General features: G+C 34.3%; 1 protein-coding gene across 1 annotated transcript in view; it reads left to right on the top strand.

The window, feature by feature from the left end:
* Usp30 (ubiquitin specific protease 30) overlaps nt 1-14,472 on the top strand; it is a 42,543-nt gene extending 28,071 nt beyond the window's left edge. The window contains exons 4-10 of the mRNA XM_089243263.1: nt 75-173; nt 774-914; nt 4,588-4,647; nt 5,976-6,128; nt 7,121-7,323; nt 7,528-7,632; nt 11,875-14,472. Of these exons, the coding sequence (XP_089099389.1) occupies nt 75-173; nt 774-914; nt 4,588-4,647; nt 5,976-6,128; nt 7,121-7,323; nt 7,528-7,632; nt 11,875-12,100 (987 nt within the window). The 3' untranslated portion in view covers nt 12,101-14,472. The remainder of the gene's footprint in view (nt 1-74; nt 174-773; nt 915-4,587; nt 4,648-5,975; nt 6,129-7,120; nt 7,324-7,527; nt 7,633-11,874) is intronic.
* Nucleotides 14,473-15,283: the final 811 nt, after the last annotated feature.

The following is a 15,283-nucleotide window of genomic DNA, read 5'->3' as shown; positions in this document are numbered from 1 at the left end:
TAATGCAGGTGTTTTCTTTCCCCTGAAAGTTTGTTGATATGATTTCATAATATCAAGAATGACTCTTTTGATAGGATGCCCATGAATTATTTCATGTTCTCACAACAACACTTGAAGAAGAAGTTCTGGATAATCCACCTGTTTTGTCTTTACTGGATGTCACAAAGTTAGAGGTGGGCTATTTTTATTGTTCCCCCTCCCCAATTTTCTCTCTGTATTTTTCTATTTCAAAGACAATGTCTGTGTATGCATTTGAAATTGGTGTACACTGCCAATAGTGTTAATTTTTCAGAAGTTTTCTGAAGAAAAAACTTTTGCAAAAATTCTTAAATGTGAAAAAAAAAAAGTTTTCTATGAGCAACAATTAAAAAGTTTTTTTTCAAAGCATTGTAGAAAGTTTTTTTAAAGAGTTAAAATGTGTAATACAGACAGATATAAGGGATGGTAGTGACAAGACATAATTTAAAACAGTGTTTCCCAAGAACCACTTATACTTAATAAATATTCAAATATCAATTGGCATTGATTGAAATCAGTCGATTGACACCATAATTGATGTTATAATCCCTAGTAATGCTATGGCCCCAAGGAAAATTTGTTCACTTTGAAAATTTATGGTGATAAACAGAATGTGTGTGTGTGGGAATTGGAAAGGGGGACACACTGTATTAGGTGTAATTGTATGCTTAAAATCTTCGTTTTAGTTTTTTTCAGATGTGCTAATGAAATATGCATATTTTGTATCTGTAGCTTAATCGATTGTTTCTTTGCAGAAAACTACAAGTGATCGCCAATCTAATTTAGGTAAGAAGCCTTTCATAGCTGATCTTAGAGCTGCTCGATCAATGAAGAACAATTTACCATTCAGGGGACTGTTGGCCAACCAGCTCATTTGCAAACAATGTCAGTATAAGGTAAGGAAAGCCTCTAATCTAGTTCTAAAACAGAACATATGTGCATAGTCTTTCTAAACTATCAATAATCAAGGGTTATGCTTCGTGATTATGTAATGAAAAATATTGAGGTTAACATGCCTCATCTCAACATTGCGAGGACAGATTTACAGAGAGTGTATGAGGATTTTTTTATTTAAATGGCAAAACTACTAAAAAGCTATTATCTATTGTTTATGAAATGAATGGTGAATGAAAAAAAAGGCTTGTTCTAGAATATTGCATGACAGTATTTATGTTTCATTTCATTTGTGTTTAGCATGCAGTGTATAGTGATTTTATGAAAGCAGTGTGCATATAATTTTGATCTTCCCTCCAAAAAAATGTTTATATGCCAAGGATATACAGTCGTCTCTTGGTATTTGTGGGGGGGGGGGGGGGTTACATTCTGAAATTCTGAGAATACGAAAAATCTGTGAATAATGCAAACCATAAACTTGTTTTTTAACCATCTTGTTTATATCTGCTTTGTGTAATAGAGGTAAAAAAAAAAGTGTTCAGTGATTCTCAGCAATGTTTTCTGAATGCATATTATAATGCCCCTGTTAGCAGTTTCTTCTTCATTTCCATTATTTTGTTAGAGTAAGGGGTTAACAAGGCTTTCTCTATCAATTTTGCTACACATGAAAAACATGCCCTAGGTGCAGAGTATGCCAAATATTGTTGATTTAAAAAAAATCATTGATTTAAATCACAAAATTTAAATTTCATTTTTCCTTCACATAACTTCAATGATATCAATGATTATATTGATATTATACATTGATATCAATGATCTTCAATGATTTGAAGTAAAAGTAACCTAGTATGGTATGCATGTTATTGATATGTGATAAAGTTTGTGATTAAAAGAAGTATAGAAGATCTTTTTTTGCGGTAGATATAGACTTAACTTAATCCCTAGATACAGTGCAGAAAGAAAGCTGTTCTATTTGTAGATTTTGTGCATGGAAAAAAATTGCAGAAAAATATAGGGAGCTAAACTTTGCACTTAGCTAAACTGCACTAAGTATTTTCAATGCTTCCAAACGGTGCACTAGGGTTCTCCTCATAAAAAAATAGAAAAATTATTTTTTGTATAAAGCCTTTTTTTTTTATTCTATGCCCTAATTGTCGATTCAAAAGAATAATAGATATATATATTGTACACACACCAACATAAATATTGTTGCACTTCAGACTTTTGCACTTTTCGTTATCTGTTGAGCTTGTTTTTTTCACGAAAACCCATTAAATTTGTGAAAGAATAAAAATGTGTAAATTATAAAGCAACATCATGCAAGTTGGAAACACAGAATAATAAATGCATCCATCAGTTCTGTGAGAAACACAATAGAATGTTTTTTTATTTAGTTGATGCTGAATAGCTTTGATTGTACATTGAGTGAATCATGAAATATCTGCACCATGTGTGTGATACCATTTCACCAGTCATTCATTTTAATGTGGGGCATCATAAATTAAAACACTTCTCTACAAGAGAAATGTTTATCCATGAAGTTAAATGATCTTTCATGCCACATAAACACAGATTTTTGATATTCGTGGTTTCTTGTAATTTATTCATTAATGCTGAATTAAATTTGAGAGATTAGGTGGAAAAAAAAACAGGTAGGTAATATGAAAATATGCATTCGTAATGATTAACAAGATTTGTTTCAATTAGTAAGCAGTCAGGGAACTGAAATTTAAAAAAATCCAATTTTTTTATTTTTTTCATATCCTGCATAGATGAGTATGTCATGGAAACAATCCACACATTTATGATTTAAACATATGAAGTGTTGCACTATGTTGCTCACAATGAATTGAATAATGTGCATAACGAGCCATAAATGTTTGCATAACATCCGATCAAGCAGCTGAATGCCAGATGTTGAGTTAGAAGGCATATAGAGGACTTAAACGCCATGGTGTTCAGGGGCATTACCCAATATAAAAATTACTTTTTATAGCGTATTTTTACTGTCAAGGCACCCTCTGACTTCCAGAATGAAACATTGTTCATATCAATTCAGGAAAAGATGTTTTTTATTTTGAGATTTTTTTTACGAAATATTCTGGAAATATTTACAGAAGCGCTAGAAAAACCTGCGTGTGCATGCATGGAGGAGGATTTAAAATGTTTATTCAACATGTACAATTTATATTTTGCTCCCATATGGCAATTAGACCTGCAACTGTGTTTTCCGGAAAACTGGGAAAAGACCACGAATATACCAAGGGCCAACTGTAATATTTATAAGCTTGCAAGTTCCACAAGAAAAAAACATTTTGTTCTTAGTGTTCCATGAGGGATAACAGTTGAAATGTCTACTATGCTCAATACTTATAACATTCTCTACGCTTAAAAGTTGGGTAAAAGAGACCACATCCCTTCTATATATACAAATACAATGCCACATCAGGCAAAATGCCCATAACAAATATGGATGTCACATATCTCAAAAATACAGCAACCCAATTAAAAATGCAATTACAAACAATATATACATAATGAAATGTTATACAATGCCCATAAAGAATACTTATGGTTGTCTAATTCCAAGTATGCATAGCTTCTCAATTTACCCCATGTTTATTGTATTTATTTTTAAATGTGTCAATTGTGTTACAATTTACTACCTCCGGGGGTAAGCTATTCCATTTATTAACAACCCTATTAGAGAAAAATTCCCTGTGACACCATAACCTTGCATTGTCCCTTACCAATCAATACTGCCGTCCCCGTATAAAAGCAGTCGATTGACTGTGTACTAATAATTCATGGTCCATCCTATCCATCCCATTGAAAATTTTGAACGCTTCGATTATATTTCTCCAGACACCTGCATTCATCCAATGTAAACATATTCAAAAAATGAAGTCTCTCTTCATACCTCAAGCCCGCCGGATGAGGAGCGGACGTATGGTTCTTCTCCATTGATCCGATGGACAGGGAGTGATGGATGGTGTCATTCTGCTGTAGGTCTGGTGGGACCTTGAGCCACCAGGGTGTTCTTGCTGGTCCTTTGCATGGGTTGGAGGTCCGGTGGTGCGATGCTGGCTGGCATTCGGCCAATGTTCTTGGTGGCTGGTGGGACTTTCCATTTTCCAGCATGGCCCAGCCGTAACGTGAGCTGCTTATATCCCATAAGGGACAGAGTAGGGGGGGGGAATGTGTGGTGTTTGCATAACTCAAGCCCCATGTGCCAATAAGGACACGTGTAGCTCTTCTCTGCACCCCCTTCAACCAAGTCTATGTCCCTCTGTACGTATGGTCTCCAAAACCTTACAGCATACTCCAGTCTAGGACGAACTAAGCCTTGGAAAAGCGGAATAATGACTTTAGGGAACCTATATATAGTTATATGTACAACCTATCATTTTCCATAACTTGGATGCGTGAAATGTATTTCCAAGTGCCATTATTTTGTGATGTTCACAATTCACTGTAAGAGTGGGGGGGGGGGGGGATGATCATAAAGTAGTCTTATTTACTCAGTATGAGTCTACATGACTGTGATTTGTTTCCAAAGAATGGAATAACCATGTGTAAAGAAATGATTTATGTGGCATTTACAAATGTTATTTTTGCCTTAATTGCATTCTCTTCACTCATTTTTTTATGTTCATCATTAAATTGTTCTTCTAGTATCCAGTGAAGTATGATACCTTTGACAGTGTCTCGTTGAGTATACCATCACCATTTTGGGTAAGCAAGAAGCAATGTGTTTTTTTCTTATGTCAAATCAGCTGTATGTAGAGTCTGGATTCAGTATATTAAAGCCAAACCATTTAAAAATGACAAATGCTGTTTTAGAAGAAATCTGTAGTTTGCACAAATTATTCATTTTTATCATTGTCGGTCTGTGTTGGAGAACTTAAGTATGTATATGTTAAAATTCTAGTCTAGAGTGCAGTAATGTTGAAGTGGGTGTATGATATCACTTTTCCTGATTTACAAATCACTTAACTAACTTGTGGCAAAGCTTCAGAGCATTTAAATAATTCTCTGTGCTGTTCCACATCAATCACTTAAGCAGCCTGCATCATATTTCTAGATAATTTAAGTGATTCGTGACACATTTACAGATCACGTAAGGGGTCATTCAAGTATTACGTCAGCATCGGGGGGGGGGGAGAGGGGAGTTTCGGATGACAAGGGGGGAGGGGGGTTTGAAGGTTGCTTACATCATCAATCGCCCTTTTTGAAGATATGAAATATTCTAAGCTGCTGACAAAATTTTGCTGACAAGGGGGGGGGGGGTCAAAAATGGCTAAAAATCTGCTTACGTAATACTTGAATGGCCCCTAAGTGACTTGTGGTGATATTCCAAATAACTTAATTAAGTGGCCAGCGACACGTTTTGAAACCAATAAAGTGGTCCACACTCTTATAAAGGTTGAGTATCCGTGGTTTAGGTGTTGTTACTTCTATTTCAAATTTTAAATAAAAAACTGGCAATTTGATTATTATTCCCAATGCATTTATTACTTTTGACCATCAAACCAACCTACTTGGCCATTCACCATGGCAGGAAAAACACATTTTTAAGTGGATTTAATTCAAGTTTAATCATTTAAAAGAAAGTTCTGCTTTCGAAGTGCGAAACATGTTTTTTTTAAAATCAACTTCATTGTTCTATCACATAACAAGAACATGGAGCTGATACTGCTTAATCTCATAGTTTTATTTTTAAAACATTTCGTCTACCAAAAGCATACAAGTATATAGCGCATTGTTAATTCCCTTTCACAAATATCATAATGTTTGTACAAAACATTATTTAGTATGATTGCGATAAATTCGATTATACAAAAAACTACTGGTTATAAATTAAATGAAATTTGTACATACTGCTATCTTATGTACTTTTACAATTTCTATTTTAAAAAAAACTGTACCAGATTCATGTTCAGTTCATGCGTATGCTTTTGTGAATGAATAAAACATGAGAATTCATTGAAAATTACTTTACGATGTATGTAAAAATTATATTTTTTACTTGACATTCTTGTTTTATGCGTTATTTTTCTAAGGGTCCATTGAAGCTTCAGGATTGTTTGAAGAAATTTGTATCTTGTGAGCAGGTATCTGATGTGAGTTGTGATTTTTGCTGCAAGTCTGCATGTGGTAGTTTGAACACCTTCCAGAAAAAAACCACTTTTATCAAGCAGCTCAGTTTTGGAAAGGCAAGAAAATATTTTTGCATTTTTTAATGAAACATTTCACTGCAAGTTTTTTTATTTCTTGCAAGTGCATCACATACGACTTCATTAATTTTTATAAATGTCATAAATCCCAAACTGGAGTTTCTCAATCATATTGTAATGTTTTTCTTAATGTACAGGCATCCCTCACTTTACACAATTAATTGGTTCTGAAAAATAATTGCATATAATGAAGTCACGTAAAGCGAGTTGAATTTAATATGGGTAAGATGGAAATTAAGGTATTTTTTCAAAAAGATAGATAAAATAAACCTAACTTCTAGTAGTAAATATATATTTTAATGAAATAATTATTTAAACTTTCAAAGAAATCTTGCAAATTTAAGATATATGAATGAATTTAATTAAAACTTTTTACTTCTGTGTTCACTGTTTCTGTTGTAGTGAGGGCAGATATTTTCTTTCCTGAAGAGCCTGGTAAGCTAGGCTGATAACTTTTTCTAATGAAGCGGTAGAGGATCAGCTAGCAATCAGCATTCTTGATATTCTTGATGAAAACTTTCAGTAGCAGGAAAGTTTTCAAAGAATCCTGAATATCTTTAGCAAATATGATAATTCTAGATTCATTAGGATCAGTTAATAGTATTGCCAATGCTACTAAAAGATGTTGATTTGTGAGATCTGATGAATTAGATTTGACCATTTGTTCCACATTTGTCTCATCTAAATCATAAAATTACAGGTTATTCTCATTTTAACTATGTCATATTTTTAATTTGCAAGTCCATTTTCAAGATTAACATCAAACTCCAAGCCAAATCTTGCAGGTTACAATTTCTAAAATCAACTTTCCAAATCATGTTATAGTGAGACCATGCAAAGCAAGGGATACCTGTATGTGCATTTATTTATTATGGACTTTAAAAAAAAAAAGAAAAAAAAGAAGAGAAGTTCTCAACTGCATTTGCCAATTTTGTGTTGATAAATAGATATGTTTTTACTCTCTCATGCAGCTTCCAGAATGTTTATGTTTTCATATCCAAAGAACAGTGTGGAGGAGCAATGGCATTCCTACAAAATGCTACGATCATCTCGTATTTCCGGAAATCTTGTGCATGGACCAGTTTATGTGCAATAGCTCTGTAAAAGGAACGAAAGGAGAAATGGTACAAGTCCAGACTAAATTGATTGGTGGAAGCAGTGAGGCAGAAGAAAAGTAATTTATATAATTGATTCGGGTTAAAATCTGACAAAAAAAAATTGGATTGCAAAGAAAGTTGAAGTCATTTGTATTTATTATTTTTACTACTTAGTCCTTTTTGTTTTAATTGAGTTCAAACTATTTGTAAAATGAATCATTTGGCAATAGTCATATAATAAAAATAATAAAATAGTTAAATAACTTGTATTTTTTTTCCAGGCTCCAGCAGAATCAAACTAACTCGGAACTTACCAATGGCAGCACACTTCCTATTCAAACTGAGATACAGAACAAAAGAACTTCTCTTCTGCTAGGAGAAAAGAGGTGAATATGATTATATTTACTTTCATATTGTGTCTTTATTACAGTAAAACTTTGGATTATGAATATTTTACAGGATGAGCTCAAACTTTTAACAGATTCTGACTCGATAGACTAGAGATTTCTAACCATATGAGTAGCAGGTATACTAAAGCCTCCTAGATGAGAACTAGTCTACTGTAAGAGGCTCTGCATACTTGGCGTATTTGCGTTGTTTGTCTGGAGTCTTGTAATCGCAACTGAATAGCCAATGATTCTTTGCCTCTTAGTGTAAGCAAGGCTGTCTCAATGAGTTCAGGGATGATGAAAGACAAAATATATTGCATGCATATGAATATTAATGAATACCTACAATAATTTAGTTCCCCTTGTTCGACTTGGAAGGGGGAACCATTCCTGGATCTGGTGGTTTCATTCCTTAACACTAGAACGACAGGAATTTCAAACTACCTGAAAAGATTGATAGTGGTCATTTTGACTGCAATAGGAAAAAAATTAATAAATTATTTTTCTTTACCATTCACCTTGTTTATGTGCCAAGTTTGTGAGTCAGTGTGTTTTTTTTGGACTCTTGGACAAAAGGGGCTTTTTATAACAGCAAAGACTGATCTTTTGTTACTTTAAAAAGAGGTTTTGTTTTTCAAGCTCTTGTAATTCATGGCTTCATTTCCACTTGGCAGTCCACTCTCTTACAAGGTTTGAAATTTAAAATGTGCTCGAGGAATTTTCTAAGAGACTGCATATGCGAAACCAAAAAACCTTGAATAGCCGCCAAATCCTGAGCAATGTAAAACACGCATGAAGCAGCTTTTCGATGCAGGTCACATTTTGCACTGAATGAATTAATTCAAGACATCAGTGACACTCTTTAATAGAGCAATAAAATTTCATAATTTTGGGCAGAAATTTCCTTTGTCCACAATTTAAATTTCATATATGGTTGGTACTCAAGATGTAGATTTTCTTTGCTCACCAACTGTGGAATTATTTATTATTTTTTTGCTCAGTTAAAAGCATTATATGTGGTGAAATAATTGCACCTACATTATCCAGCAGGGACTCCCAAGGCTGATATCTTTGATGGGCCCTCGGGCCCCCCTCCCTCTGAAATGAATTTTTAGTGTGAAGAAACAAAAAATGATGAGAATCGTCTCATCCTCCAGGCTGGAGCCCTGTACATAGATGAAATTGTGAAAAATTAGGATTATTTTCATCTTTCGACATTATACCAGCAAATGTAATGCAGTATTTTATTTATTTATTTATTCAATATTGTTTGGCTGAGGCCTATACAAGGATGCAGAAGTTCTGTATGATGAAAATGACGGTTGATGGTACATGAAAATTTGGAAATCGTAGTACAATCTACAATATTTGATGGTAGGTTGTTCCAGTCGATAATAGTTCTTGGGAAGAAGCTAAATTTGTGACAATTTGAAGAGGCAAAGATGGGCTGTAATTTTTGGGCGTGATTGAGCCTAACGGAGAAAGGAGAGTGTTTTTAATTTGAATGTTGGAAGTGTCAATATTAAAACACCTGTGGAGGATTTTAAAAAGGAAAGTTAAACGAGAAATAAGTCTAAGGGAGGAGAGCAGTTGGATATTGAGTTGGCGCTTGAGTTCTGATATGGAGACAGATGAAGACCAACAGTTAAAAATGAAACAAGTGGACTTATTTTAGATAGATTCTAATTTGTCTATGTGGGTCCCAGGCTTCACAGGTATAAGAGAGAACAGGGACAATATATATCTGGTTGCGCAAGTGACGGACATGACGGGTGGAGTTTTTCAGATTACAACGAAGGAAAAAGAGTTTTTGGAGACATTTATTGAAAATATAACCAACGTGATGATTCCAGCACAGATCGGAAGAGATTATTATGCCTAGGTATTTATAATGGGAAACCTCAGAGATCAAGGAATTCTTTTTCAAGTAAGGGAAATCGTGGGGAATTCTTTTATGAGTAACTTTCATAAAAACTGTTTTTGAGGAGATGAGGAGCAAATTCCGGGCTGAGCACCATTCGGAAATAATGTTAAGGTTGTGTTGGAGAGATTCTTGGTCAGAAAGATTGGACACTGTTTTGTAGATGAGACATCAGTGAAGAGTCTGATACAGCAGTTTAAGGAGTCATGTAGGTCATTGATATAAATTAGAAATAGTAATGGCGAGAGGACCGAACCCTGGAGTGTACCAGACTTGACATGAAGAAATGGGGAGTTCTGGCCCTTGAATGAGACAAACTGGCTATGGTTAATGAGGAAGACATTCACCCATTTAAGCAGTTGGACATTTAGACCAAGGTTTGCGAGTTTTAAGAGAAGTTTATTGTGGGGCACCCTGTCAAATGCTTTAGAAAAATTTAGGAAAATGATATCGGACTGAAAGTTTCAGTCAATGGTGTCTGATAAGTCATGTATGAAAAGTGTTAACTGGGTAGATACAGATAACGATGATCTAAATCCATGTTTGTTGGGAAAGAAAAAGTTAGTCGAGTCAAGGTGAATACGGATTTCCGTGGCAATTATGTGTTCAAAGAGCTTGCAGCAAGAGGAAGTGATTGCGATAGATCTAAAATTAATAGGGTGGGACAGTGAACCTGACTTATGGATGGGAATTATCTTATTAATTTTCCAGTCAGAGGGAAGGTTAGATGTGTTCAGTGAGATGTTGAAAATAATGAGATTACTAATTTCATTACGCAGAATTTTAGGGTATGATTGGGGATCATCATCGGGGCCAGTAGCGTGGGGTTTTAGTATTTTTTAGAAGATTTATGATACCAGCTTTAGAGAAGGAGATGGGACTAGAATTCTGGAGTGAATCAGAAAAGAAGTATTGGGGGGGGGAAGTGGAATCGAAGGAGAAAACAGAAGAGAAAGCTCGGTTAAATTCAGAGGCAATATCAAGGGGAGAAGTTAGGTCTGAGTTTGAAGTTTTGAGTGAGGAGGTGCCGCCTGTTTTCGAGCTGAGGAAATTCCAAAATTTTTAGGGATTTGTTAGATAGATAGGCAACGAGTTGGACAGGTAATTGGATTTATGATGAGAAATGAGCAAAGTGCAAAGATCCATAGAAACGTTAAATAAATTGAATAATGTACGATGACAAGCTTTTCAAAGGTTTACCTTTGAATGGTGCAAAATATTTACTGGTGAAAAGAAAACACCATGATAGAACATCTGTTCTCTTAATATTGATGTTCACATGGGAAGATTGTCAATTTCAGCATTTTTTTTTGCAATCGTATTAAAATATGTCTTATAAGTTAAATATCTCAATGGCAGTCAAAATAACTGCTATCGTCGTTCTAGGTAGAACTTAATTTTTACCATTGAACTGTGAAACCAAGAACACTTATATTTTTAGAAATTGAAGAGCCTTAACAAGATGAGAAAAAGCCATAAATTTTAAACAACCTGAGATAAACCGTTTGGGTTTAATCACATGTCAAAGTACCTTTATGGTCAAAATGGCCACTTCCTTTGTTCTAGTCTTAGGATGCCGCTAAAATCTACCACAGAAACCCATGAATGTCTCGCTTCATTTTTCGTGTGTTGATGAAATTGGAGATTTTGGTATCTGCTCTTTGGTTTCATTCTAAAAATACCCAAGCCATTAATAAGTCAACTTGCTCTATATCTTTTGGAGGGATCATGACTGGCATGAGAGAAAGAGAGCGAGAGTTGTGGAATGGATCCCAATTAGTCTCCATTATTTCCAATGGGAAGTTAATTTTGATGCACAAGTGTATTAGATTATGAGCACATTTACAGAATGAATTGTGCTTACAAATCGAATTTCCACTGTAATTTTATACTTTTCAGAAGTAATTTTAGTTGTATTCAGGAAATCTACTACTAATTCATTCGGTGTAACCATTAATGTAATTGGCAGCTTTTTTTAAATGTTCATTTGTGGATATATAAAATGTTTCTAGACATAATTGATAAGATAAAGGATTCTATGGCTTAATATTTTCTTGAGTGGTTGACATCTTCAAGAGAATCAGTGTTAAACTCTCGAAGATGCCTACCACTAGAATGAGAACAATGGTGAGTGAAGCTCCAATATGCAATGGCTGAATAGCCTAAAACTCTTTTGCTCCATCATTGGCTTTATTTTAGGCTAAGTTTTAAAATAAAGCCACTGAAGATTGAACTTGAAACTGATGTTTTCTTGATTGTTTTTTTTTTATTATCATGTTTAAGTTCCATTTATTTACTTATTTATATTTTTTTTACAGCATTCCCACTGCAGATCATATGTATTATCTGAAAGCTGTTGTGGTTCATTTGGGCGATCTCCTGTCCGGTCATTTTGTCACATATCGTCGAGGTCCCCTTGGAACTAGTGCTGAAAGGAAATGGTTTTGTACATCAGATTCTTCAACACGGGAGGTTAGCTTTGCGGAGGTCTCACAAGTTTGCGCATACATGTTGTATTATGAGAAAATAGTTGCCCTGAAGTAAAATCACTTGCACCTCTGTTGCTTGATTAGTTTCTCATTAGAAAGTAGATAAGTTGTGTGTTTGGTACTGGTGTTGATGCATGCTGTCATTGCTTTTTTTAGAAACCAGTTCAGTTTTCTCTGAATCATCCTTGAAGGAAAATGATTCACATTTGTCCCTTTGAACTGGCATTTATATCTTTGCCGTTTTCTTCTCCCCTTTCTTCGTAGAAATGTTCTTTGTATCATAATTTTCTATAGAAAATGGATGACTGAGATTTTTCTAAAATGGCTCCATTTTTGAGAAAGGTATAATGATGATTTCGATTGATAAAGATTTGATACGGTAAATTTATTAGGAACATTTAAATTCTAATTTTTGATACATGATTTTTTTTATACATCAATCTTAGATGTAATACAGAAGAATTTTGTCCATTTCTTTTTGAAAACGATTTGTGGAAATTATTTGCTCATAAAAACATGTGTACATGCAAAACTTTTGTGAAACAGTCCAAAGATATCACTGTGCAAATTCCATATTGTAGTACAAAGTATAGTTTGTTGTTCCTTCCAGTATTCAAAATTCTGTTTTCATTGATATGAAAAGTGAAATTGTATGAAAGTCATTGCATGCAAGGTGGAACCAGCCAAGGCTAGACAAATCTATTGCTCAACATGCCCGAGGCATGAAAAATTTTGTCTGGTATGTATTTTTCCCACTGCATGCCCAAAGTAGAACAGAAAGACCATGACTATGCTCTGTCGCTTACACAATACAAGCTCATTATCCTGGAGGGCCTGGTCATTCCGGAGAAAATTCTGAGTTACAAGGAGAAAAATATAAGTAATTGGGGTCCCTATCACGGGCCCTAAAGCACCCCTAGTCATATATATGCATTCATATACAATTACAAAAATCATCTGTGAAATCAAACATGTACGAAGCTAATCGAGCTATACAATGAGTTTTGGTGGGGGGGGGGACTATTTTGAGGTATGTAGAGGACCCTTTGATAATATACAGTGAAACCTGTATGAAACGGAATGTCACTAGACTGAAATAATAGTTTGTTTTATACAGATTTCCATTTTATAAAGTTGCAGATAAAAGCACCAATCATTGAACAGACTATATTTTGATTCTGCTTAAGACAGGTGTTCGTCTCATACAGTGTTCTCTTAGACAGATTTCACTGTATATTCCAATATGAGATTAAAAGTAACATGTACTAGTATAAATGTTTTGACAAAAGTGCGAGATCAACGAAATAAATGAGTAAAACAAGCAAATTAGGGTCCCTGGCATGGGAACCTAAAGAACCCTGAATCATGTACATTCACATAAAATTTCACACACATTTTTGTGTCACCAATGATGCAAGCATTCCTGTACATATGCTTGAAGGCTGTCATGACACAAGATGCTATCAATGTATATTGATCTATTTTTACCAATCCAAGTTTTTTGTGGCCCGGTGCAGCGATTGGCCTTCACATCCTGCAACTGGATCCCACTTGTTTTTTTGTTTTTTTTCAAATTTCAAATTTCTATGCAGAGATTGGGGGGGGGGGGGGAGCATGGATGGGCAATTCCTACCCATGCATAATATATATATATATCATGCATGCATGCATACATAGACATAATCTTCATCATGCCTCCCCAAGACTCTCAAGTCTATCTCTGCTGATGTCTCTGTGGACTTTTTCGTGCAAATAAGTCAATTTTTTTAAAATTTTTGAATATAAAATATTTTCAGTTACATGCCAGATTGGGCATTACTATTCTTAGTCATTTGTCTGGCCTTGGTATAGGCCAGGTAAAAAATATGTTCTGTCTGCACATCAATGTAATTTAATATTATGAACTGTATAATACGGTGTGCCACACTGAATGTCCAAAATTTTATTTGTCGAGAAATTTCTTTTTAAGTCAGACCGTATTGATTAAAATGACTGAACTGAGAAATTCCAAATACATAATCAGATATTTGATTTGTGTCATAAGTAGTAAATGATATGAATGATATGATCGCTATATTGAGTGATCATAATTTGAGATTATGGAAAAAAAACTCTGGTAATTTTCTGCCTCGTCATTCATTCGCCACAAATTCATCAATCCAACTTTCATCCACAGATTATCATCTGCCAATTTATAGATATCACAGTTTTATAATAACACTGATGATATTAATCTGACATTACTGTTTATGGGACTTTTTTTAGTGCTGTACATCTTAATTGTGGTCAAGTTTGAAGTTTATTGTAGCATTGGGAGACAAAATACTGTATTTACTCACGTATAAGGCGAGGTTTTCATTCAATTCTCACTGCTTCAAAAACCTAGGTCATCCCATATGTGTGAGCGAATAAACAAAAAATTTCACTAAAAGACAAAAGAAAAAAAATTTATGAAAAAATGGAAATTAATTCAAGAAATAACTCCAGAACTAATGATAATTTTTACTGATTAAAAATTATGTATCGTTATTCATTAAAAAATGAATAGTGATGGAAAAATTAGAATTGGGTAGTAAACGGTTGAAAATTAATCAATAGGAAATCAAAAACTGAGATGAGAGAAATAGTTCCAGACTTAATGAAAATTCAGAATTTATGAAATACATTAGAAATTTTCACAAATTCTGAAATTATGTCTTTATAAATTCCGAATTCCCCCCCCCCCCTTCCCAATTTGATACAGGGCTCTGGGCTAGACAGAGATCCCAACAGCAGTGTCAGACTCAGGGGCACAGTGAGTGTTCAAGTATCCACAGTATTCTGTAACACCATACTAAGCACCTTTAGAATTTATTCATAAATCTCCTATACTGTACCCAGCCAGTGTTCATCAATACACATTTAGCTGCGTGATTCATACACCAAAAGTCAATTTCACTACTCATTCCAAATTCAGGAGTGAAAATAATGTTCACCTTTTAGGTAATTTTTTTTAATAATTATTTCTTTGTTCTTCAAAAAAAATCTTTTTTACAGAACTACCCCTTGAAATTTTGAGGGAAATTAATCTTCGAAACTATTTTTTCGAACAACATTGACGTCCCCCCCCCCCACACACACACACACTATATCATGGCCTGCTGCTCCGTCTCAATGAATAGATTATAGAAATTTAGCACATCGTGATTGGCCAAAGTGAATGATGAATCATTACATCACTCAGTGAAATTTTTGCTGC

The sequence above is a fragment of the Pholcus phalangioides genome, unplaced genomic scaffold (assembly GCF_987345545.1).
Source record: "Pholcus phalangioides strain wild (caught in Gottingen) unplaced genomic scaffold, Ppha-v1.0 ptg000015l_1, whole genome shotgun sequence".
In the NCBI taxonomy this organism is placed as follows: domain Eukaryota; kingdom Metazoa; phylum Arthropoda; class Arachnida; order Araneae; family Pholcidae; genus Pholcus; species Pholcus phalangioides.
This window is presented reverse-complemented; position numbering and strand designations above follow the sequence as displayed.